The 27,208-nt window shown below is 49.2% G+C and overlaps 1 protein-coding gene across 1 annotated transcript in view; it reads left to right on the top strand.

Annotated features, from left to right (window-relative positions):
- Positions 1-27,208, top strand: part of PIBF1 (progesterone immunomodulatory binding factor 1) — a 208,565-nt gene that overhangs the window by 124,308 nt on the left and 57,049 nt on the right. Inside the window, exons 14-15 of the mRNA XM_065413463.1 lie at positions 1,433-1,523; positions 16,016-16,118. Coding sequence (XP_065269535.1) covers positions 1,433-1,523; positions 16,016-16,118 — 194 coding nt within the window. The remainder of the gene's footprint in view (positions 1-1,432; positions 1,524-16,015; positions 16,119-27,208) is intronic.

Raw genomic sequence — 27,208 nt, 5'->3', positions numbered from 1 at the left:
ACTAGGTCTACCTCTTTGGCCAAGTTAAAACATTTTTTGGTTTGGTCACTGGCTGGAGGAATTCAACTGTGCTAGCCTCCATTCAGGACATTTTGGACTACATATTAGTAATCTTCAGGTCTCTCTCTCAGCTCATTGAGAGTCCACTTGGTGTTGATCTCGTCATTCCATCCTCCAATCCAAGGAAAGTCAGATTTCTCTAACTATATGGTAGTAAGATTTCTTAAAGGTACTGTCTATCCTCTTTACATCTGTAAAACTAGCAGTTACTTTGTGGGACCTTAGTACTGTGCTGGCTGTCCTTATGGGACCTTCTTTTGAGCCCCTAGCAACTCATTCTCTGTCCCTCCTGTGCCAAAAAACAGCCTTTACGATGGCTATAATATCCAGAAGGATAGTAAGTAAATTGAAGCCCTAATGATGGGGCCTCCATACAGGCAGTTTTTCAAAGACAAGGTGACCTGAAGGCCATACCTTAAATTGTTGTCTAAATCAGATTCACATTAACCAAACAATATATTTACCTGTATTTTTTTCCTAAGCCTCACTCAAATGCAGATGAGCAACCCCTTCATTCATTGAATGTGAGATGATCCTTGGTATTCTATCTGGAAAGGACTGAACGATTTCATGCATCACCTTAGCTTTTTGTCTCCTATGTGGATCGAATAAGGGCCAGGCAGTTTCTGCACAGAAGATGTCCAGATGGATTACTTCCTGCATTACAATGGCATATAGGGTAGCTCAGGCCACACCTTCACAGAGACTGGTGGCTCACTCAATGAGGGCCTAGGCAGCTTTGGTCACTTTTCTCAGTGAGGTGTCTGTATTGGACATTTGCAGGGCCTCTATCTTGTCTTTCATGCGTGACCTTTGCCAGACACTATCCTATTAGGTGCTGTGTCTAGATCAGACGCAAATTTTGGAAAGGCAGTTCCACAGTCGCTGTTTAAGTACTCTGAGTCCCACCTCCTTCTGTTACTGCTTGTGAGTTACCTGAGTGGAATATATGTCTAATCACTCAAGGAAGAAAAAATAGTTACTTACCCGTTCTGTATCTGTTGTTCTTTTGAGATGTAGGTGCAGACATGTATTCCACCTTCAGTCCCTTCTGTATCAGAGTCTCCATTCAGGATTCTAGTGCAAAGGAACTCAGGGGGATCAGGGCAGTGACGCTCTTAAATAGCCCTAGGAAGGGATTTGAGGGCCAGAGGGCACACGTGTGCCCCACTGGGTACTGCTAGGCAAAGTTCTCCATCTTTTTCACACTGGACACATGCACTCCTGAGTGTAATACACATCTGCACCCATATCTCAAAGAACAGCAATTGCAGAATAGGTAAATAACATTTTTTCCTCTTTTACTATAATTATGTTCTTTTGAGGATCAATATTTTTAAAATATTGGATACATCTTTTTGTTTTTTTGCAGTGGAAAATGAAGATGAAGCAGAAAGGATTCTCTTTTCCTATGGATATGGTGCTAATGTTCCGACAACAGCCAAAAGGCGGCTAAAACAAAGGTGAAAATTATGTCTACCTGGTTTACTTCTAAACTAAATACAAATAGATTCAGTATATCATCAATTTTGGAAGCCAGCCAATTTGAATGATGCAAAGTAATTTTATTTTTTACATAATTATCCAATATGTAGAAATAATCTTTAAAACAGTGGTTTTGTGGTTTGTGTGTATAAATGGGTGCATGGATATTTTTCTGGGTTATTGAAGCTTCATGTTTTTTCCTTTATCTTTCAGAAAGATAGGTATCTGGATGCCTTGAGTATGCAAAACTCAAATAGCTATAAAATCTAACTAGTTAAAATAAATTTTAAGCTAATTTAACATACAAATAGTGAACTCAGAAGCACAGCTGTCAGGAAAGGGAAAAAGTCCAAAGTTTCAGAGCATCATTATCTCATCTGAATTGTGTGCATACAAGGCCTGATTCATCTGTGTCTCTCTCCAGTTTACTCTGGTTTAACTGCACTGAAATCTGTGAAGTAACATCTGTGTAAAACTGAAAAAACACAGTGGTGAATCAGGCCATAGTATTTTCTGAATGTTGGCATGTTAAATATGTACCTAAATATATACAATGTGGGCAAATTGATGTTTCTGCTAGAGTCATAAGTTTTTTATTTCATTTGGGTGTTAAATAATTAATAATTAATTTTAATATTGTGTTAGGCAAGGTAGATGAGGTAATATCCTTACTAGAACCAGCTTCTGATGGTGAAAGCTTGTAGTTTTTCTTCGAGTGATTGCTCATGTGCATTCCACAGTAGGTGTGCGTGCCCTCCATGTGCACCGGTGCCGGAAGTTTTTTTCCATTAGTAGTACCCATAGAGGAACGCCCCTACCGACCCCTGGAGTGGCACCACCATGGCGCAGTATAAGGGGCGCTGTGTGCTCCCCCCGCCCTCAGTTCCTTCTTGCCGCCAGTGAAGGTGCTTTGGAAGTGCTGTGCTCCAGCTCGCCGCTGTAGCTTTCCCTGTTTGGACTGTTGTTTAGTCGTAGATAGTTAGTACCTGTAGTTTAAAAAAAAAAAAAAAAAGTATATAGATAGAGTAGAAGAACCGTGCCCGGGTCAGGGCATGGCCCACGCCCTGGGCTTTAAGTCGTATGACACTTGTAAAAAGCCTATGCCCATAAGTGACCCGCACACTAGCTGCTTACGCTGTCTTGGGGAAACCCACGTCAGCGACCGCTGCAAAATTTGCAGATCGTTTAAGCTCCGGATTAAGAAGGAGCACGATATATGTCTCCAAGCCATATTGATGGAGTCGGCCGTGACCCCAACACCGCTACGCCGCTCCAAGTCGACACCAAGCACCGTAGCATCGGTGCACGGCGACCCAGCGGTGCCTTCCACCAGCCGGCACCACTCCACATCCACGGGACACTCTAAGAAGACGAAGAAGCAATCTTCTCCATCAAGGCACCTGGGCAAGGCTAGGGCGAGACTAGACCCGCGCTGGGCAGTTCTTGATCCCCTCGACCTCATGGCCTCCGACTCAAGAAGAGCGGAGTAGCCCAGCCTACTCCGAGCCTACCTCCCCGGACGCCAGTAGCAACACATATGGGTGCCCTCCAGACCGGAGGCCTTGCAGGCGGCTTGAGATGTAATGTCTCTCCTGGTACCGGCTGCACCAACCTCAGCGGCTTCCCGGTCTAGAGGCAAGCCGGCGCTCGGACTGCCACAGTCACCACCCAGGCAGTACTGCTCATGGTCGAGGGAAGGTTCCCAACGCCGCTCTCTGCAGAGTGACCACCTGGCTCGCAGCCTGCACCGGTCCCCATTGACCCCCACTCGATTGTCTGGCTGAGTGCCGAGCAGCAGGGAATCGAGGTACCACTCCTCATTGAGGGAGCGCAGGCCTTGAGGTCAAAGCATGCCCCGCTGGGACTGGGTCCGACGACACCGGAGGTCGCTGACTCCGAGAAGCCACCGTAGCCACTCGCGATATTGATGTTGATGCCGCTCACGCTCTTCACCCAGGTCGAGGTCCCCGGCATGGCACCGCTCTCGCAGCCCCAGGCATAGATCGCCGGCACCCGGCCATCGCGGATCCGCCCACCGGAGCCGATCACGGAGCAGCCATTACAGACGGTACTTCCGCTCCTCTACACCGTACTCGAGGTCTCGAGCCTGGCACCACTCACGACGATGCTACTCGTCCCCATCCCGGGATACCGGTCGTTCGTATACCAGCCCAGCCTCCTCTCGGAGCCAGCAGTCAGCGGACCAGACGAGTCCAACAGGGCAGCCCACCCTAACAATGCCACAGCATGTGCAGTGGCACCAGGCTCCCCGGCCAGCACACTGGTACGAATGGACCCTATGGTGCAGCCCCTGGTGATGGCCCGCTCGGTAGCCAGGGCCTCAGACAGACCGTTGGCCTCCCTCTCTCAACCCCCCAGGAAGGGGTCAGCCAAGCACTCTTTCCCAGCTTCGCGCTCAGAAGGGGACCAAGCTCTGGGAACCATGGCCCACCGGTGGGAACGCAGAGCACCACGCCTCCATCCGCGTCCTCCCCTGATGAGGCCATCACAGCGCCTCCTCCTGCTGTTCCCCAGGAGGACACAAAAGCCCACCAAGAGCTCCTGAAAAGGGTGGCCTCAAGCCTCAATTTACAGGCTGAAGAGGTGGAGGAGCCTTCAGACTCCCTCTTTGATGTCCTCTCAGCCACAGCGCCCCTCCCTCTCCATGAAGGGGTGGCAAAAATCTCCACTGTCCTGTGGCAGACCCCGTCTTCCTTGCCCCCCATATCTAATAGGGCAGAGCAGAAGTATTTTGTGCCTGCCAAGGGGCACGAATATCTCTATACCCACCCCGCCCTCAACTCCCTGGTGGTCGAGGCGATCAACCACAAGGAACATCAAGGCCAGCCCACTCCCACCCCTAAGAATAAGGACTCGAGGAGGCTGGACTTGTTTGGTAAGAAGCTTTATTCTTCTTCAGGCTTCCAGCTGAGGGTGGCAAACCACCAAGCCCTGCTGGGCAGATACGATTTTAACTTGTGGGGCTTAATGCCAGAGTTTACGGACTTCCTCCAGGAGGATGATAGGAAGGAGAATAAGGTCCTGGTGGAGGAGGGCACTGCTGCTGCCAGAGCAGCCCTTCAGGCAGTCTCGGACGCAGCGGACACGGCAGCAAGAACTATGGCCTCTGCGGTGTCCATGTGGAGGGTGTCGTGGCTCCTCTTGTCTGGGTTGTCCAATGAGGCACAGAGCTCCCTGCAGGACCTCCCTTCGATGGCAAGGCCCTGTTTACAGAGCAAACAGATGTGAAATTACACAGTCTCAAGGACTCTCGCACAGCCTTAAAGACTCTTGGTCTCTATGGCCAGGACCAAGTTCAAGCCCCAGCAGGCCCCCCAGCCAAGCCACTCACTCCCGATACGAACCTTCTCATAAAAAAATCCAGAGACTATAAGAAGCATCCACAGCAACAGTCTCAGCCTTCCCCCCAGCCTGGCCCCTCTAAGGACAAGCAGGTGGGTAAGCGGCAATTTTGATGGGACGCCCGGGGACGACTTACCAGTCTGCACCAGGGATCCGCCCAACCTACTCTTCTCCAACCATCTCTGCACTTTACTCCCGGAGTGGTCGCTACTGACCTCAGACCGATGGGTCCTCAACAGCATCTCCCAGGGCTATACCCTCCAATTTCTCTCTGCCCCACCTACCCACCCTCCCTCCCCATTCCTCTTCAGGGACCCCTCTCAAGAGAGCCTACTCGAGGAAGCGGTGAGGCGGCTCCTTCACCTGGGAGCAGTGGAGGTGGTGCCTGCGGAGTTCAGGTACAAAGGTACTACTCCCACTATTTCCTTATCCCGAAGGCCAAAGGGGGCCTCAGGCCCATCCTGGACCTGCGAGGCCTAAAGCAGTACATGGTAAAACTCAAGTTCCGCATGGTCTCCCTGGCCTCCATCGTTCCCTCCCTGGATCCTGGACACTGGTACACTGCCCTTGATCTCTAAGACGCGTACTTCCATATTCACATATTAGAGGGCCACAGGCGTTTCCTCTGCTTCACGATAGGACAGGATCTCTACCAGTTCACTGTCCTCCCATTTGGCCTCTTGACGGCACCCAGAGTCTTCACAAAGTGTATGTCTGTGGTGGCAGCCTACCTCAGGCGTCGGGGGGTCCAGAACTTCCCCTACCTCGACGACTGGCTGGTCAAAGGTTTGAAATCTTGAGGGATCTCATCAAGGTGATCACAAGGTTTCCCATGACAACTATAAGGGCGTGCCTCCAACTTCTGGGTCACATGGCAGCACGCACGTACATGATACACCATGCTAGACTCAGGATGCGGCCCCTTCAGCTCTGGCTGACCTCGACGTTCTCCCAGTCCAGAGACAGGTTGGACAAAGTCCTCACCATGCCGGAGTCCATACTAGCCCCCTTCCTTTGGTGATCCACCCCGGAGAACATGCTCCGAGAGGTCCCATTCAGGAGTTGCTCCCCAACTATATAGTGTGTGTGTCCGATGCGTCGGACTTGGGGTGGGGAGCCCATGTGGGAGACCTACAGACCCAAGGCCTATGGTCCGCGCAGGAACTAGGCCTGCACATAAACGTCAAAGAACTCTGAGCAGTCCGTCTGGCCTGCGTGGCCTTTCGCTCATGCGTTACGGGCAGAGTAGTCAGAATTCTCATGGACAACACGGCCTCGATGTTCTACATCAACAGGCAAGGTGGGGCCCACTCTTCAGCCCTCTGCCAGGAAGCCCTCCGGCTGTGGGACTTCTGCATTGCCCACAATATCAACTTGGAAGCCCACCACTTACCGGGCATCCTGAACTCTTGAGCCGATCGCCTGAGCCTGGACTTCTTCCAGCATGAGTGGTCACTGCACCAGGAGGTGGCTTACATGATCTTCTGAACATGCGGCACTCCCCAAGTGGACCTCTTGGTGACCAGGCAGAACCACCAGTGCCCCCGGTTCTGCTCCAGGAGGAGCCTGGGCAAGGGCGCAATTTCCGACGCCTTCCTTCTGTCCTGGTCGGGTCAGCTGCTATATGCTTTTCCACCAATTCCGCTGATCAGCAAGGTCCTGAAAAAAATCAAGACAGACAAGGCTTGCGTCCTCATGATTGTCCCGACATGGCCCAGGCAACACTGGTACAGGACTCTTACAAACCTGTCCATTGTCCCCCCATGGCCACTACCAACCTGCCCAGACCGTCTCTCTCAGGACCAAGGTTGCCTCCTCCACTCCAACCTTGCAGCCCTCCACCTCATGGTGTGGTTGCTCAATGGCTAGGCCAAGAGGAAAGGACCTGCTTGGAGGGCGTCCAGCGAGGCCTCCTGGAAAGCAGGAGGCCCTCCACGTGTCAGGCCTACCTAGCAAAATGGTCAAGGTTCTCTCGGTGGGCCGCCGATCACGGCGTCTCACCAGTGGCTGCCTCACTCCAGCTTATACTGGATTACCTCCTTCATCTCAGAGCCCAAGGCCTAGTGCCCTCGTCCGTCAAAGTGCATCTGGCAGCCATATCGGCCTTCCACCCGCCCATCCAGGGCCACACAGTATTCTCTCCCGACATGACTGGTCGATTCCTTAAGGGCTTGAATTGCCTCTTTCCTTATGTTAGGCCCCTGGTTCCACAGTGGGACCTGAACTTGCTTCTGGCCAGGCTGACAGGGTCTCCATTTGAGCCGCTTGTCACATGCTCCTGGTCCCACCTTTCATGGAAAGTAGCCTTTCTTGTGGCAATCACGTTTGCTAGGAGGGTCTCGGAGCTCCAGGCCCTGACCTCCGAACCCCCGTATATGGTATTTCATAAAGATAAGGTCCAGCTCCACCCACACCCTTCGTTCCTCCCCAAGGTGGTCTCCGCCTATCATATGAGCCAGGACATTTTCTTTCTGGTGCTGGGTCCCAAGCCTCACTTGTCTAGTGAGGAGCGCCATCTCCACCTGCTAGATGTGAGACAGCCCTGGCTTTTTACCTGGAACGAACAAAACCATTCAGGAAGTCTTCACAACTGTTCATCGCCATGGCCGAACGCATGAAGGGTCAGCCGATCTCCACTCAGTGGCTCTCCAGCTAGATCACTTCATGTATCCGTACTTGTTACGACCTGGCGGGAGTTCCACCACCACCGATTGTGAGAGCGAACTCGACAAGGGCGCAAGCCTCGTCGGCCACCTTTCTGGCTCAGGTCCCTATTCAGGACATTTGTAGGGCTGCCACATGGTCATTGGTCCACATGTTCACCTCGCACTATGGGATTGTCTCCCAGACCAGGGAGGACGCCAGGTTCGGCAGGGCATTGCTCCATCCCGAGTGTCTGTGAACTCCTACCCACCTCCAACAGGTATAGCTTGGAATCACCTACTGTGGAATGCACATGAGCAAACACTCTAAGAAGAAAAGACAGTTACCTTTTCAGTAACTGGTGTTCTTTGAGATGTGTTGCTCATGACCATTCCACATCCCGCCCTCCTTCCCCACTGTCGGAGTTGTCCGGCAAGAAGGAACTGAGGTTGGAGGGAGCACGCAACGCCCCTTATACCACGGCATGGTGGCGCCACTCCAGGGGTCACTAGGGGCGCTCCCCTATGGGTACTGCTAAGGGAAAAAACTTCCGGCACCGGTGCATGTGGCGAGCACGCACACCTACTGTGGAATGGACATGAGCAACACATCTCGAAGAACACCAGTTACGGAAAAGGTAACTGTCTTTTCTTAGCAGATCAGGTCTTTAGTCATTCCTGAATTGTATTTAAGACATTTTGATCACAATCTGTTATCTACAGATAGTTTTAACAAAAAGTATAACTTGATAAAAGCGTTTGTTTTTCATTTATTTAAATCATATGCAGTCCAAAAAAGGAAACCTTTCTCAAGTATGGCTGGCTTTTACTGCATCTACAACTTTTTATGTATCCACCCCCAAAACTAACAATTGTGTAATGTATTGAATATCATTTTGGACAGAAGTACACCACTGTAATTACTGGATAATATTAAGGACAAAAGGAGGTAGTTCCCTAAATTTTCACTCTCTGCATGAACCTATGTACCATTTCCTGTTTACGTTGAATTTGTTTTTAAAATAGGTTATCTCAATATGTGTCATACCAGGACACATTTTTCTCCATATGTGTGCAAAAAGTTAGTATGTATACACTTTCAGGCCTCATGCCAAGTAGTAAGATTTGCATAGTATTTGATTTATAGATGCTTATTTTGCCATATCATATTGGTATTTGCATCTAGTTTCTTTTCTTAGAAAACTGCTTACAATAATCTCCCAAATATCAGCTGTAAAAAAAATCCCATTTTGGTGGTTATAGTAGGAGACTTTTGAGTACTCCATACCTTAAATTCCTAAATCCATTGGCTCCAATATGGGAAGCCTTTTGCTACTGTTTCTATAAAACAACAGCAACCAATGGTGTCTGCAAACCTTAGTTTCTTGGTACTGATAATGAAGGAACTTCAGGGAGCCACTTGTCTGGTCTATATTGCTACTGCTGCATCACATCCAGCTACTTGTCTTGGAAGGGGGGGAGAAAACTATTTTTCCTCAGAATTATATCCTGTTTGGATTCCATTAGTGCATCTCATTGTGTGTGTCTGTATTCTTTTGTGTGTCACGTGAGATATAGGCTATGTCTACAGTAGGAATGCTTTACCAGTGAGTATACTATGCCAGCAAAACTCTTCTACTGTGGGCACAGCTATGCTCGCAAAGCTGTGCTTTGCAGCAGTATAGTAAAGCCAAGTTATACAAATAAACAAGTTATACTGGTAAAAGTGCTGTTTTTGCCAGTATAACTGCATCTACACTAGGGACTTCTGCCAGCGCAGCTCTGTTCAGGGATCACACCACTTCATACCCCTGATTGACACATCTGGGCCAACAGAAGTCTGTAGTGTGGACCTGGCCTTAAATATATTTTTCCATTATGTCTGATTTTGATCACATTTGAGAGGTTAATTGTTCTAACTAAAATCTTTCTCAAAAACACCAAAATAAGTATTTTGCTCACTTCCCCTTCTTTCATAGAATATTGAGGTTGCAGCAGCTCAGCAACTTTAAAAGTGCTGTAACTGCAGGTGTATTTTGTCCATAATGGATGGAACTTAGCCACTGTTTCGTCATCAGTCATGGAGAAAGGTGTGTCTAGCTGGTCTGTAAGATCTATGCCCACATAGCACTGGGATGTCAGGTGCAGGGTGAGTGCATAAAGGCCCTTTGGTCGTCTTTTGGCATTTCCTGGATTCAGTCCAGATGGCAGAGTTGAGCATCCCAGGTTGTCATCAGGAGGCTCCATCAGTGTCATCCAGGTTTGGTTCAGGACTAATGAGAGGTCCAGAAGTTGTTTCAAGAATCCATAGGTGCTTGTCTGGTACGTTGAAATAGTCATCACTATCATTGGTTCATCAGTACAGCATCCCAGTGTGGTGCTCCATGTTGACTTAGAGAGCAGGATCTCTTCTCCCCCACAAGCATAGATGGGTAGGCATAGATCTGTTTGAAGATGAGATCAGCTGACTTCCATGATACTTTTCTCTGGTGTATTGGCACCTCTCTCATTCTTGCTGGTCTAGGACACAGCAGGACATATTAAACCTCTGTGGCACGAGAGAAGACTGTCAAAACCCCATAGTTTGGTACCTTTGGAGAAAAAAAATTACTTACTTGAACTTCTTGTTCTCTGCAATATTTTGTTAAATTTTAAAGTCATTCCATTTTATTCTATTCCATTTTAATTAATTCATCTTCCACATGCCTCTAACTAGTCCTTTGTGCTCCTATCTCAAGGCATGTCTCACACTTTGGAAAACACTGCGCTCGCTACAGGTAATTCACATTGGCACTATTTTTTCAGTGAATATAGGTATAAATTTACAGAAAAAGAATAGATTTATTTTTTATTGCACTGCAATGTCGTGCAGAACTTGCATAGGACTTGTATAACTAAAGCACAAAGTAAAAAGAGCTCGGCGAGGCTTGACTTAAATTTGATTAAAATAAAAACATTACTTCATATTTTCAATTTTGTTTTGAAAACAGCAAATAGGACTTTCTTGTTTTACGTTTTTGGTGTGGTACATAACTTTCAATTGAAGATATGGTTAGAGCACAAACAAATGATGCTCTTATTTTGGAATTAGCTTTTCATACTATTTTGTAGAATCTGAATATGCAGTATGATCAATTTTTTGAAAACACTGTTCTAATAGGCATAAGTATTTTAACATTTGTGACATTTGATTTATTTGCTTTAAAAAGAGACTTGCACATTAGAACAGACTTTAAAAATGCAACACTCACTCAGATCTATCTGCTTAATGTGGTATTTCACATCTACTTGTACTGAATAAAAGCTTATTTCCACAGTCAATCTCTCCACTTGAACCTGCACTGAACTCTTAAGCCTATGTTTGTGATGACATAGTCTGTTTCATTGGTCATAAATTCAGTATTATGACTTCACAGCAAGGTCAAGAAGGAAGAGAAAAATAGTTGCAAAAGATCCAAAGCCATATTTAGTTAACTAGTAAATGAGGCAAACACATGGAAAACAAGAGGAGAGTAAATAATTAAATCAGGATTTATGTTAAAAGGTTCCCAATATAAATCCAACTGTAAATATTCTTTAAGTGATTGTCCGCATGTATCCCACTTCTGGTGCTCATGTACCCCATGCGTGCAAGATCAGAATCTTTTGAATAGCAGTGTCCATTGGTACATGCTTGCACCTTGTAGCCAGGGTGGGATGGCCACAACCACTCTCCAGTTTACCACCTGTGGCTGCAAGACAGAATATCTGCAGTGTCCATGTCTCTGTACACTGCGTGATTTAGCTTTTCACTTAGTTATAGTTTTAGTTTGTTTTATCCTATTGGCCCGTTAGCATTTTTAAAAAAGATTTTAGGTTTTTTGAGCCCCCATGCCATCTCCAACACCAGGACCACACTGCACATAGCAGAGTCCAAATCCCCAGGATTCAAGACCTGCTACTCTTGCGAGGGAGCAATACCCATCAGTTATGGACCCTCTAAGTGCCTCTTTGGTCTGGGGAAATGCATATACTATGAAAATGCTTTATATTTTGTTCCTTCTCTAAAAATGACACAGAAGTCCAGGCAGTCTCAACTTAAGCTCGTTCTGCTTCAGAACCCCATGAAAGCAAGAAGACTTCCTCCAGGTCAGACCGCCTCTTAGAGCTCCCTGGTAAGCCACCGGTTCACTCCAGTCTCCAGATTCCATGTGATGCCAATGAAATCCCATTCCACCATGGAGTTAGCCAGAAGTTCCTTCACCTTTTCAGCCCAATCCTCTGAAGAGAGAGGACAGAAGGAGCAACATTTTCACGGTACGCGGAAATGTAGAGCTTGTCTGGCCTCAAGCAGATCTAGCCTATGACACAGTTTAAGGCCCAGATCGGATTCTGCTAAGGCCTTGGCACCGATTGGCCACTAACCAGCCTCAATATACTCCCCAGCCATCAATGTGCCTGGTACCAGCAGCTGTGGGTCAAAGCATTCAGCACCAAAACAGCACACACCAAGGCAGCCAGCACTGGAGTGCACAACACTGAAGCCAACAGTAAGAACACTCGTTGAACCTTCTGGCACTGATGCTGAAAAACCCAGCACTGAAAGAGCACTGTCTGACTGAGACTCTGCCTTTGTACCAAATACCTTTACACCAACCTCTTCCATACCAGTCATCCTTTCTTCTGTGTCTTCACTTGTGGAGCCTCTTTTCATGGTACCTATGCCGTTCATGGTACCAGTTGACGGTACTGGACAAGCCTGAGTCTCTATTTGCTGTCTTCTGCTAAAAAAGTCTCTGCTGTGGTACTGCCTCCACAGGAGCTGCCCATCTTTCCTGAATATTCAAGAGATTGGTCCACCCATGGAGGAGATATGTTCCTTCTCCTCGTTGGACTTGAAGGACTGGGGTAATATGTCACCTAGCTATGTGCCTCAGTCCCCGGTCCCTACAGCATCTGAAAAGAGAAACTACAGGACAGTTGTGAGCAGTACACTGCATGGTACCTGTCATGGCCCACAGCCCCGTTCTAGAATCCCATGCAGTCATGGCCTTCTGGGGCCCACAGGGGATGCACTTTAGTCACAGGGTTTCGACTGCCTCTCAGATGACTAGAACAAAGTCACCCTCCCCTTGTAGACTTCAAGAGGGTCACTGCGCTCAGCAGGCACCTCCTGCACCATATGTAGAGTGATCAGGAGAACTTGCAGCAGATAGAAGCCCAAAGTGTCCCAACGTTGATCTCATCCTTTTCACCTGCCAGTTATTCCAACCCCACCTGATAACTACTGGATCTTCTAGGAACTTCCCAGGAGAGTAGACAACACATTGGAATTCTGGTCAAGAGAGCACATGAAAAGTCGGACAAACTACTCGGTATCCTGCGGTTGTTGTTCTCTAGTAGACTGACAGTACCAATAAGTGAGGGCTTATTGGAACCAGCCAGGCATTTTTGGAAGATTCCTGTCCCTAAGGCAACTACATCTAAGAAAGCAGACATGTCCCTTCTAAGGGCTTTGAATATTTCTTCAACCTTCAGAAACCAGGCTCTCTGGTCATACCCATGGTCTACAAGAGGTACAAGCAAACAGGGATCCACTGAAGTGACTTCTAGGGATAAGACCCTAAAAAGTTTGCCGGAGGTTGAAACTCATTAGCCAGTCTATAAATATGCATTGTGAAATAACAAGTGCTCCTGGCCAAATACAACTACCTGAATTGGACCTGGTATCCCAATTAAGTGATTAACTCCCATAGGAGTATTGAGAGGAGATGCTCAAGGCATCCTGGTTGAAGTCTTTGGGAATACTGAATGAGGTTCAAACAACCATCGAGGACCTCTCCTTCAAAGGCTTTGCCCTCAATGAGGCTCTTCATATGTTGAAGGACTTACAGTGACCTTTCCCTCCCTGTCCATACACACCCCATCTCCCAGAAGGAGACAGTACAAACTGTAGGCCTTGTTGGAACCCCAGGCATAACTAACAGTGTGAACCAAAGGCTGTGAACCAGAGTAGGCCTGGCCTTGGTAAAATAGCGCACTAGGTTATTGGCTAACCAAGTAAGCCCATTCCTGACCAGAGAGGATGGTACAAGAACACCCAGAATTCTCAACTAATTACATAATCCCTTTCTTAAGAGATGGTACAGGAACACACCAACCCCTTGTAAGATAAGGATTAGATGACAGGATAATGGGTAATGATGTTTTGTTCACAGTAGCAGGTACAAGGAGAAGGGTGGTAATTAGCAACATCTGGAATGCAATACATAACTTGTTTGTATCAATGTAAAAAAAGGAGAAGTCATAGGAGGGGCATCTTTGGCCAGATGTGGGGCCAGCGTCCTGATGCGCTGTCTGAGCTGATACCATTGTTGCGGATACCATTGCTCACCAGCTTCTGGTGGAAGACCACACTGTTTTCTCTCATCCAACAATGGCTAGTGTTCTTAAAGGTCTCATTCATGTTTTCCGGCCGTTCAGGGAGACTCCGCCTCCTGAAACTTCAACATTGTTTTAGCAGGCTTAATGAGACCTCAGTATATTCCTTGTACCAGGGGTCGGCAACCTCTGACACGCGGCTCGCCAGGGTAAGCACCCTGACGGGCCGGGCCCGTTTGTTTACCTGCCGCATCCGCAGGTTTGGCCGATCGCGGCTCCCACTGTCCGTGGTTCGCCGCTCCAGTCCAATGGGGGCTGCGGGAAGCAGTGCGGGCCAAGGGATGCGCTGGCTGCGGCTTCCTGCCACCCCCATTGGCCTGGAGCGGCGAACCACGGACAGTGGGAGCCGCGATCGGCTAAACCTGCGGATGCGGCAAGTAAACAAACTGGCTCGGCCCGCCAAGGTGCTTACCCTGGCGAGCCGCGTGCCAGAGGTTGCCGACCCCTGCCTTGTACCATCTATTCATGAAGACTGCTTTCCTAGGGGCTATTACATCAGCCAGCAGAGTAGGTGAGATTTCAGGCCCTTATGGTGGAACCACCTTAAACTCCCTTCCACAATGACAAAGTGACTTTTTAAGACAGCCCAGGTTTTTACCCAGAGTGGTTTCTGACTCATTCTAACCAGATGATCCACCCATCCTATCTTCTTCCCCAAGCCTCACATTACCCTGGGTGAAGCTAAACTCCACCCCTTGGATGTTGTCAGGTCTCTTTCTTACAATCTGGACAGAATAAAGCCATTTAGGAACTCTTCTAGATTGTTCCTAGTATTTTTCAGCAGAATGAAGGGTCAGCCTATCTCTACTCAGACTGTCAAAATGAGTCTCAGACTGTATTGAGACATGTTATGTGATGGTCCACTTAGACCTGCCTTGTCAGATTAGGGCCCTTTCCACTAGAGTTCATTTACCCTCTGCTGCTTTTCTATAAGGTGTCCCAGTTTCAGATATTTACAAAATAGTTAGCTTGAGTTCAGTTCACCCCTTCACCCAGCACTAGACCTTGGTGGAATGCTCCAGATCCAATGCCCACTTTAACAGTACAGTCCTGCAATCATTATTCCAGTAGACACTGAGCACCCATCTCTAGAACATGAGTTACTGCTTGTGAGTCACCAGAAGTAGAATACAGTGGACAATCATTGAAGAAGAAAGAACAGTCTACCGTAACGGTAGTTCTTTGAGAGATATTGTTCATGTGTATTCTACATCTTGCCCTCCTTCCCTGCTACTATAGAGACTTTAGCCATATGGATTCTGTTTTAGCGAAGGAACTGGATAATGGTTGCAGCTACCTGCCCATTATGCCCTGAGCTATGAACATTGCTTTTCAGAAGATTCCAATCTCATGTGCACGAGGGGGGCATACACACCAGAAGTGCAATAAGTGACATCATCTCATCTCGAAGAACCACATATGCTGTAGGATAAGTAACCATTATTTAACATACTGAAGTCCATCCCAATGTTATGCATAATTATAATATCACTTAAAATTACTTTGTGTAATATTGTACAGTATATTTTTCGTTTTATGAGCAGGTAAGAGCCTTCCAATATAATTACTTACACTGAACTAACATAACATTGTAAAGTGATAGAGGTAAATTACCTTAGTGAACAAGGTATCACAATTACGTTTTTGTCGGGATGTTACTTTGGTGCAGTTAAATTGTCTGCAGATTTGTGGGGCTGTACATAACAGCTTCACAGGTCACCACACAACAGTGACACAGGGCTTTGCCAAACCCCCAACTGCCCCCCACTTGTCCGTAGAGACCTCCTGCCGCATGCTCATCAGCATCTGAGCTGTGATCCGCAAAAATGGTCTGCGGATACCCGCAGATTTGCAGGGCTCTATTGACTTGTTCTTCCAATTTTGACTATTATTTATAACATTTTACTGTGTATTTTTTATCTGTTTACATTTTAGCATTAGTGAAAAATTAAAGCAAACAAGTTCTCAAGTATAAGTGCTAGAATGCATTTTGCATGTTTTGGAAAACATTCCACTTGAACTTTATTTATTTATTTTTGGCACAGTGTTCACTTGGCAAGAAGGTTACTGCAGCTAGAAAAGCAAAACTCATTGCTTGTAAAAGATCTGGAACATCAGAAAGAACAAGTCACACAGATTTCACAAGAGGTAAATTACGTCCACAAAAGAAAAAAATATATAACGAGACTATAAATATTGCAGAGCAGTCCTTTACAGAATAGTTATTTTCTAAACAAAGTTTATTATGTATTTGCTTGCTGTCTCAAAATGACCTTACAATTAACAAAAACACATTTATGCTAAACCTTTTCAAAGCAATTTATAGTGTATTGTAAAACAGAGATCAAAAGGAGAGATTACTTTACAGACTAAACAAAAATGTAGGTTAGACAAGGCTCTAATTTCTGAGCAGATGACTAACTAGCAAAACTAGTTTGGTATTTTCTATGATGGTTAATTTTTCAACTAGTACCTCATTGCTTCTGACACAGGTCTGCTTTTTTAAATCACTTTTTAAGATATTACTTATCTGTAAAAGCTCCCTACTTTTGTTATATTTGTTCAGGCCCTTTAGTCTTTGAACATACAAATCTAGGTGATATCTGATAATATCATTATGCTAATAACTTTAAGGAAAGTTTTATATTCTGTTTTTTTAAAAATGTTCTTTAACTTAATGTTTAATGATTGATAAGTACCTATATATTTTACAGTACGTTATTTTAATCGCTTTACTAGCTAAAGTCATATTACTTGATCTGGAGAGTGAATAATGAAAACAGAGTGAAATCCTATGGATTCAAATTCAGTAATGCCTAGAAATTTTTACATTTTTCCTTCAGACTCTCATTTTAAGAATGAAAGAGCTTCATTAGTCTTAAATTATCAGAGGTGACATTACCACCTTATTGAAGTCCAGGCAGATTGTGCTTTAGTTGTGAGGTTTAATAGTTTGATTTTAAGATTATTGTACCACTTAATTTGAATAACAGAACTATACTGTACCCTTACAAATGTCCCTTTAATTTGGAACAACTCTGACTGACATTTCTAGGTGACAAGTTTTGAGGCCTGTCAATCATGAAACTTTTAACACTTTAAAAGCTGTTTTAATTATGTTGAAGGTAAATTTGTAGTAATTTTACACTGCCAGCCACAGTTTGAATTGGGAGGGCGTGCAGAGGAACAGCGTACCCCTACCTCTCTCAAGATTCCTTCATGTGCTCCAGAATCTAAACTTTTATTGGTCCAAACACCTTAGTGAATGAAGCAGACAGAGATTCTGATTAAAGTCAAGGATACAACTTTTCATATCTACACCAGAGAGGTAGGGAAAGGACATCTGGCAGTTACTTCAAGAAGACCACTGGGCTGATTGTGCCAACAGAAGATCCTATACACAGCTGTAAAGACAGATCAGTCCCCTTCCTGCAAAATCTCCCCAAGGAGCAGGACCAAACACTTTCAGATTATCTCAACCTCTTTGTGCATGGAACTAGGGTTTAAACAAGGAGTGCCTCAGCACCAGACACTGAAGCAATCATTTGCCATACAATGCACAAGGGACCAGCCCATGCCATGTCTACACCAGCAACTCTAATCCCCCTACTACCTGCGCAGGACACTTGTATACAGTTGCAACAAATGGCTATCAATACCACAGTACCATCCCCCACATCCCTAGCCACGTCCTGTGTGCTGTGAAGAAAAAGAAGAACCCATATCACTAGCTGCCACTCTGCAATTTAGGAAAAGTTATTCCTAGCCCCCTAATAGAGCCCTGGCAAAAATCCAGAGGTGGGAAATCTAGCTATAATAACAGGAAAAGGGAAAAAAATAAACCCAATGGAAGGGTGTTTGAGTTCAGCAGTCCATGCCTGTGAGGAACAATATAAATTGTCCACCCCTCTGTGCCTTTGGACCAGTCAGATGTCCCTGCAGCCCACTAATGGGTCAGTCAGGCTTCAGGGGTGGGAAATAATGGCCTTCAAGCTCTTCTGAAGACCTCCCCACGCGTGAGGCTGCCAAGGGGGAGTTCAAGGAGCAGCACTTTTTCCTTCGCCTTGCTGGTCAAGATCCCAAGAATGTCTTTTTTTCCTGCTGATCTTCCCAAACTAGGCATCACTTTTTATTAAATCCCTTGCGATTGCAAAGAAAACTGTCAAAATGTGAATGGAGTGTAAAAATGTAACAAATGTACCCAAGTTTGTAGAGAGCCTGAAACAGTAATAATTCTTGCGAGGTCTGAGCTGATCCTGTTTATTTCAGTGAGTTATTAATTCAGATATCTATTGATAATTATTTAAGTGTCAAAATTAACTATTTCACTTTTGTACAAAGCCTGTAGGAAAAGAGAGGGGCATGATCTTTATAGAAAGGTATATAGTTGGTATTTCAGACTGGGAGAGGCTTATTTTTTCACTGTAGCTTGGAAGGTTGCCGTTACCTTTTGATATCCAATTAGATTCCTTTTGTGTCCTCACTAAAAATGGGGGTGGGGGGAAGGTGAGGAAGCTGATATTCTGTTAAATGTGAATTGAGAAAATTATTTTGAGATCAAATGAAGAGAATGTGAAATTCCAAGAGACCCCTTAAGCATTGACCACTATGGTGATAGTGCTGTATTATCTAGGCTTCAGTGATATCCTTCTTTCACACAAGTATGACTGTGGCTCTGGCAGGTGTTCATGGCTTATTCTGGGTATGTTATGGTTTTGAGACAGTTTCTACAGTTGGTAGCCTAGCTCGGGGCATGCCCCGAGCTCCAGGCTTCAAGTCGTGCAACTCCTGTCGCAATTCCATGCCCAGAAGCGATCCACACTCCAAGTGTTTTTGCTGTCTGGGCGAGGCTCATATAAGTGAGCGCTGCAAAATCTGTAAGTCCTTCAAGCCCCGGACTAAGCGCGAACGTGAGATCTGTTTCCGGGCCCTACTTATGGAGTCAGCACTGGCACCGGCGCGCCGAACCAACCCGGCACCGGGCACCGCGTCTTCGGTGCAGAGCGACGCCCCGTCCACCAGTTGGCACCGCTCCCCTATTAAGAAGCAAGCCAAGACCCAGCAGCGCCAAGACAAGGACGGGTGAGGCCGGACCTGAGTTGGGCAGCCCATGATCCCCCTCGGGACCCAGACCTTCGACTCGTGTGGAGCGGAGTAGTCTGGCCTGTCAGCGCGTGCCTCCCCGACGATGCGGATTCCGTCGACGCCGGAGGCAGCTCAGGCAGGGCACGACATCCTCGTTCTGCCGGTACTGAGCGGGCCGCCCGAGTCGGGGCCCTGGTCCCGCAGAAAGCCGCCGCTGGGCACCCACCAGCCATCACCGGCCAGGTCGGAGGTAGAGGTCTCTGCTCGATCTGCAGGGCCTTCCCGAAGCCCACGACAGACCTCCACTCCGTTGTTGGGGTCGCCTGGGAGCGAGTCGCCGGAGTCCTCCTCAGCCCACAGGAGCCGCAGACGCCGAGACAGGAAGCGTCGATGCTCCTCGTCCAGCCGAAGTGGTAGCAGGACTCGACGCCATCGGCACCGCCGATCATATCACGGCGCGCACCATGCTCGGAGTGTCACCGGCACCGAGGCATCGTAGCCGCGGCCATCGACGGGACACCAGAGAAAGCACCTCAGATGTCTACGTTTCATCGTAGTCGAGGTCTAAATCCCGGGGCCGGACCCGACGTGGATGGGACTGGTTGAGCCGCTCATACGGCACCGTGCGATCCTCGGCCACCTCTGCCTCGGTGCCCAGCCGTCCCTCCCCGGGCCGCACCGTCCCCCAGGAACGTGTAACCCTGGTAGGACCCCAGACGACTCAGTGGCAAGGGGCGCCATGGCAAGGACAGTGGTGCCAGTGGGCACTGTGGCCCCAGGCGCCCGCACCGCCGGGGCCCTACTCCGTGGCTGGGGCATCCCAAGCCCACTCGGCGTCCCCGCCTCGGCACCGAGACCAGTCCGTGGGGACCGTGCCACCGGTACCTCACCCAGACCAGGACATGGAGTGTGACATACCAGCACCGACCGATGCCCTAAGGGCCATCCCGGTCGTCCCGTCAGCACCGGACGAGTCCATAGCGGCACCGCCCCCTCCTTCTCAGGAGGACTTCAAGGCGCACCAGGAGCTCCTCCGGCGGGTAGCCACCAACCTCCAGCTCCAGGCGGAGGAGATGGAGGAACCTTCGGACAACTTGTTTAATGTCCTCTCCTCCTCGGCACCGGGCCGTGTGGCATTACTGCTTCACCAAGGGGTAGCAAACATTTCGATTGGACTATGGCAAACCTCATCCTCTCTGCCGCCCATTTTCAAAAAGGCAGAACGAAAATACTTTGTGCCAACAAAGGGGCATGAGTACCTTTACACTCACCCTACCCCAAACTCATCGGTGGTGGAGTCAGTCAACCACCGTGAGCGACACGGCGAGCCCGCACCAACCCCCAAGGACAAGGAGGCCAGGAGACTGGACACTTTTGGGGAAACAATTTATTCCTCTGCCAATTTCCAGCTCAGGGTGGCAAACCATCAAGCGCTCCTGAGCAGGTACGACTTCAACTTGTGGGGATCCTTGCCAAAATTTGAACCCTCCCTCCAAGAGCAGGACAGGAAGGAGTTCAGGGCTCTAGTTGACGAGGGTGCGGCGGCAGCGAAAGCAGCTCTCCGGGCCGCCTCGGATGCAGCTGACACGGCGGCTCGTTCGATGGTCACGGCTATCTCCATGAGACGGGCGTCATGGATTTCCCTGTCAGGGCTGTCAGTTGAATCCCAGTCCTTAATGCAAGACCTGGCATTTGACGGCAAGGCGTTATTCGCAGACCAGACAGACACTCGTCTGCACGGGATGAAGGACTCCCGCACCACCCTGCAGACACTCGGTCTGTATGTCCCGCCGGCCAAGGACAAGCCCAGACCGCAGCCCTTGGTTTCCCCTCCACGGGGCAGATACGAGCCCCCGCCCAAGAGGCCTAGGGACCAGAGGCGCAGATCACAACGTCAATCCCGCTCGGCCCCACGCCCCGGACCCTCGAAGGGCAAGAGGCATTTTTGACTGTTTGCGGGGGGCCACCCGGCCTGTTGCCAGGGAACCCCTCCCCAGTTAATAAAGTTGGTTTTTGGCAACCGTTTATCTCTGCGTTCAGAGTACATTGGTCCTGTATAACATCAGACCGATGGGTCCTCAGTACCATCTCCAAGGGATACAGGCTGCAGTTCGATTCAACCCCACCACACCTCCCTCCGCCCCGGGATGCCCCGGGGGGACCCAGAGCATGCCCTTCTGTTAAGTCAGGAGGTGACTCGCCTCCTCCCCCTAGGCGCGGTTGAGAGAGTGCCTCAGGAATTCCAGGGCAAGGGGTTTTATTCCCGGTATTTCCTAATCCCCAAGGCGAAAGGCGGGCTCAGACCCATCCTCGACCTGCGGAATCTCAACCAGTTCCTGGTTCACTGCAAATTCCGTATGGTATCCCTGGCCTCTATTGTCCCGTCCCTGGACCCGGGAGATTGGTTCGCAGTCCTGGACCTCCAGGATGCGTACTTCCATATCCACATTTTCGAGGGCCACAGGCGCTTCCTCCTCTTCCTCGTGGGGACAGACCACTACCAGTTTACGGTCCTCCCCTTTGGCCTTTCCACGGCCCCCAGGGTTTTCACCAAGTGCATGGCGGTAGTGGCAGCCCACCTAAGGAGGAACGGGCTGCAAAGCTTCCCCTACCTGGACGACTGGCTGCTCAAGGGCAAGTCTCGATCCCAGGTGCAGACGCAGATGAAATTCCTGCTAGATACATGCACGAGTCTAGGCCTAGTGGTAAACGAGGAAAAGTCCACGTTAGTTCCGGTTCAGCACATACACTTCATAGGGGCGCTGTTAGACTCGATGGTGGCCATGGCCTCCCTCCCCCGGGACAGGTTCGAGATGCTCAAAGGTCTCATCGCCTCGGTCACGGCCTTCCCTGTGACGACGGAATGAGTGTGCCTTCAAATCCTAGGCCATATGGCAGCATGCACCTCCATGGTGCGACACACCAGGCTCAGGCACCCTCCCTCACTAGATCTGGTGTCGGACGCCTCGGATCTGGGATGGGGAGCCCATGTGGGGAACTTCAAAACCCAGGGCAGATGGTCGCCCCCGGAATTGTCCCTGCACATAAATGTCAGGGAACTCAGGGCGGTACGCCTGGCATGCGTGGCCTTCCGCCAGCACCTAGGAGGGAAGGTGGTCAGAGTTCTCACGGACAATACGACTGCGGTGTATTATATCAACAGGCAAGGGGGCACACATTCCGTGGCCTTGTGCCAGGAAGCCCAGCTCCTGTGGGAGTTCTGTATAGCCCACGACATCCTTCTGAGGGCCTTTCATCTGCCTGGCAAGCGCAACATGCTCACCGATCACCTAAGCAGGTTTTTCTCCCAACAACACGAGTGGTCCCTACACAGGGAGGTGGCCAGGCGGCTCTTCCTACAGTGGGGTACTCCCCAGGTAGACCTCTTCGCCACCGCCCAGAATCGCCTGTGCCCGCGATTCTGCTCCAGAGCAGGAGAGGGCGAAGGAGCGATATCGGGCCATGGTCGGGCCACCTGTTCTACGCCTTCCTGCCCTTTCCCCTGATAGGCAAAGTCCTACAGAAGGTGAAGGCGGATAGGGCGCGGATTATCCTCATAGCCCTGGATTGGGCCCGTCAGCATTGGTACGGGACCCTCCTGCAGCTTTCAGTGGCCCCCCCGCACAGGCTGCCGCTTCGACCAGACCTCCTCTCCCAGGAGGGAGGACGTATCCTCCATCCCAGCCTGGCCGTGCTCCACTTGACAGCGTGCTGCTCCATGGTTGAATGAGGAGGAGGGCAGGTGTTCCGAGGATGTTAGACAGGTCCTGCTTGAGAGCAGGAAGCCGTCCACACGTCGAACCTACCTGGCCAAATGGTATCGGTTCTCCATGTGGGCGAGGGAGAGGGGCTCCTCCGCATCTCTCCAGCTCATCCTTGACTACCTCCTGTCCCTAAGGAGCTGGCGCCCTCCTCGGTCAGGGTGCACCTGGCGGCCATTTCGGCCTTCCACCCACCGGTGCAGGGCCACTCGGTGTTTTCACATCACATGACGTCCCGGTTCCTAAAAGGGCTGGATCGGGCTTTCCCTTACGCTAGACCCCCAGTCCCGCCCTGGCACCTGAACCTAGTGCTCTCCCGCCTCACAGGGCCCCCCTTCGAGCCCTTGGCCACATGTTCTTGGTCCCACTTGTCGTGGAAAGTGGCATTCCTGGTGGCTATCACCTCAGCCCGCCGGGTCTCGGAGCCCTGACCTCCGAGCCCCCGTATACGGTCTTCCATAGGGATACGGTCCAGCTCCGCCCGCACCCGGCCTTCCTGCCGAAGGTAGTCTCGGCTTTTCACGTGGATCAGGACATTTTCCTCACGGTCCTCTGTCCTAAGCCCCATTCCTCCAATGAGGAACGATGCCTGCACATGCTAGATGTGCGTAGAGTGCTGGCCTTTTACCTAGACAGAACTAGGCCATTCCGGAAATCTCCTCTGCTTTTCATTGCTTCGGCTGAGCGCATGAGGGGGCTACCGGTTTCCACCCAGCGGATCTCCCGCTGGATCACTTCGTGCATTTGCACGTGTTACGACCTGGCAGGGGTTCCCCCGCCTAATATAGTGAAGGCTCATTCGACGAGAGCTCAGGCCTTGTCAGCGGCCTACATGGCTCATGTCCCCATTCAGGACATCTGCAGGGCTACTACATGGTCCTCTGTCCACACCTTTTCATCGCACTATGCGATCGTCTCCCAAACGAGGGATGACGCCGGGTTTGGATGGGGCGGTACTCCACCCGGGTAACCCTTAAACTCCTACCCGTCTCCATCAGGTATAGCTTGGAGTCACCTACTGTGGAATACACATGAGCAATCACTCGAAGAAGAAAGGACAGTTACCTGTGCCGTAACTGGCGTTCTTCGAGATGTGTTGCTCAGGTGTATTCCACATCCTGCCCTCCTTCCCCTCTGTCGGAGTTGTCTGGCAAGAAGGAACTGAGGGTGGGGGGAGCGCGCAGCCCCCTTTATGGCGCGATATAGAGGCACCACTCTATATCGGAGAGAAGGCTTTGGATTCTTCGACCATGGGATGGTGTTCCAAGAAGGAGGAGTGCTAGGCAGAGACGGGCTCCACCTAACGAAGAGAGGGAAGAGCATCTTCGCAAGCAGGCTGGCTAACCTAGTGAGGAGGGCTTTAAACTAGGTTCACCGGGGGAAGGAGACCAAAGCCCTGAGGTAAGTGGGGAAATGGGATCCTGGGAGGAAGCACAAGCAGGAGAGCGCAAGAGGGGAGGACTCCTGTCTCATACTGAGAAAGAGGGACGATCGATGGGTTATCTTAAGTGCCTATACACAAATGCAAGAAGTCTGGGAAACAAGCAGGGAGAACTGGAAGTCCTGGCACAGTCAGGGAACTATGATGCGATTGGAATAACAGAGACTTGGTGGGATAACTCACATGAGTGGAGTACTGTCATGGATGGATATAAACTGTTCAGGAAGGACAGGCAGGGCAGAAAAGGTGGGGGAGTTGTGTTGTATGTAAGAGAGGAGTATGACTGCTCAGAGCTCCGATATGAAACTGCAGAAAAACCTGAGTGTCTCTGGATAAAGTTGAGAAGTGTGAGCAACAAGGGTGATCTCGTGGTCGGAGTCTGCTATAGACCACCAGACCAGGGGGATGAGGTGGACGAGGCTTTCTTCTGGCAACTAGCAGAAATTGCTAGATCGCTGGCCCTGGTTCTCATGGGAGACTTTAATCACCCTGATATCTGCTGGGAGAGCAATACAGCGGTGCACAGACAATCCAGGAAGTTTTTGGAAAGTGTAGGGGACAATTTCCTGGTGCAAGTGCTGGAGGAACCAACTAGGGGCAGAGCTTTTCTTGACCTGCTGCTCACAAACAGGGAAGAATTAGTAGGGGAAGCAAAAATGGATGGGAACCTGGGAGGCAGTGACCATGAGATGGTCGAGTTCAGGATCCTGACACAAGGAAGAAAGGAGAGCAGCAGAATACGGACCCTGGACTTCAGAAAAGCAGACTTTGACTCCCTCAGGGAACAGATGGGCAGGATCCCCTGGGAGAATAACATGAAGGGCAAAGGGGTCCAGGAGAGCTGGCTGTATTTTAAAGAATCCTTATTGCGGTTGCAGGAACAAACCATCCCGATGTGTAGAAAGAATAGTAAATATGGCAGGCGACCAGCTTGGCTAAACAGTGAAATCCTTGCTGATCTTAAACGCAAAAAAGAAGCTTACAAGAAGTGGAAGATTGGACAAATGACCAGGGAGGAGTATAAAAATATTGCTCAGGCATGCAGGAGTGAAATCAGGAAGGCCAAATCACACTTGGAGTTGCAGCTAGCAAGAGATGTTAAGAGTAACAAGAAGGGTTTCTTCAGGTATGTTAGCAACAAGAAGAAAGTCAAGGAAAGTGTGGGCCCCTTACTGAATGAGGGAGGCAACCTAGTGACCGAGGATGTGGAAAAAGCTAATGTACTCAATGATTTTTTTGCCTCTGTCTTCACGAACAAGGTCAGCTCCCAGACTGCTGCACTGGGCAACACAGTATGGGGAGAAGGTGACCAGCCCTCTGTGGAGAAAGAAGTGGTTCGGGACTATTTAGAAAAACTGGACGTGCACAAGTCCATGGGGCCGGATGCACTGCATCCGAGGGTGCTAAAGGAGTTGGCGGATGAGATTGCAGAGCCATTAGCCATTATTTTTGAAAACTCATGGCGATCGGGGGAGGTCCCGGATGACTGGAAAAAGGTTAATGTAGTGCCCATCTTTAAAAAAGGGAAGAAGGAGGATCCGGGGAACTACAGGCCAGTCAGCCTCACCTCAGTCCCTGGAAAAATCATGGAGCAGGTCCTCAAGGAATCAATTATGAAACACTTAGAGGAGAGGAAAGTGATCAGGAACAGTCAGCGTGGATTCACCAAGGGGAAGTCGTGTCTGACTAACCTAATTGCCTTCTATGATGAGATAACTGGCTCTGTGGATGAGGGGAAAGCAGTGGATGTGTTATTCCTTGACTTTAGCAAAGCTTTTGATATGGTCTCCCACAGTATTCTTGCCGCCAAGTTAAAGAACTATGGGCTGGATGAATATACTGTAAGGTGGATAGAAAGCTGGTTAGATCGTCGGGCTCAACGGGTAGTGATCAATGGCTCCATGTCTAGTTGGCAGCCAGTTTCAAGCGGAGTGCCCCAAGGGTCGGTCCTGGACCGATTTTGTTTAATATCTTTATTAATGATCTGGAGGATGGTGTGGACTGCACTCTCAGCAAGTTTGCCAATGACACTAAACTAGGAGGTGTGGTAGATACACTAGAGGGTAGGGATCGGATACAGAGGGACCTAGACAAATTAGAGGATTGGGCCAAAAGAAACCTGATGAGGTTCAATAAGGACAAGTGCAGAGTCCTGCACTTAGGACGGAAGAATCCCATGCACTGCTACAGACTAGGGACCGAATGGCTAGGTAACAGTTCTGCAGAAAAGGACCTAGGGGTCACAGTGGACGAGAAGCTGGATATGAGTCAACAGTGTGCTCTTGTTGCCAAGAAGGCTAACGGCATTTTGGGCTGTATAAGTAGGGGCATTGCCAGCAGATCGAGGGACGTGATCGTTCCCCTTTATTCGACATTGGTGAGGCCTCATCTGGAGTACTGTGTCCAGTTTTGGGCCCCACACTACAAGAAGAATGTGGAAAAATTGGAAAGAGTCCAGCGGAGGACAACAAAAATGATTAGGGGTCTGGAGCGCATGACTTATGAGGAGAGGCTGAGGGAACTGGGATTGTTTAGTCTCCAGAAGAGAAGAATGAGGGGGGATTTGTTAGCTGCTTTCAACTACCTGAGGGGGGGTTCCAAAGAGGATGGAGCTCGGCTGTTCTCAGTGGTGGCAGATGACAGAACAAGGAGCAATGGTCTCAAGTTGCAGTGGGGGAGGTCTAGATTGGATATTAGGAAACACTATTTCACTAGGAGGGTGGTGAAGCACTGGAATGCTTTACCTAGGGAGGTGGTGGAGTCTCCTTCCTTGGAGGTTTTTAAGGCCCGGCTTGACAAAGCCCTGGCTGGGATGATTTAGTTGGGAATTGGTCCTGCTTTGAGCAGGGGGTTGGACTAGATGACCTCCTGAGGTCCCTTCCAACCCTGATATTCTATGATTCTATGATTCACTCCTGGGGTCGCAGCGGTGCTTCCCACTACGGGTACTG

Source organism: Emys orbicularis, chromosome 1 (genome assembly GCF_028017835.1).
Source record: "Emys orbicularis isolate rEmyOrb1 chromosome 1, rEmyOrb1.hap1, whole genome shotgun sequence".
Lineage (NCBI taxonomy): Eukaryota > Metazoa > Chordata > Testudines > Emydidae > Emys > Emys orbicularis.
Note: the sequence above shows the minus strand (reverse complement) of the source record. Positions and strands in the feature narration are given on the sequence as shown.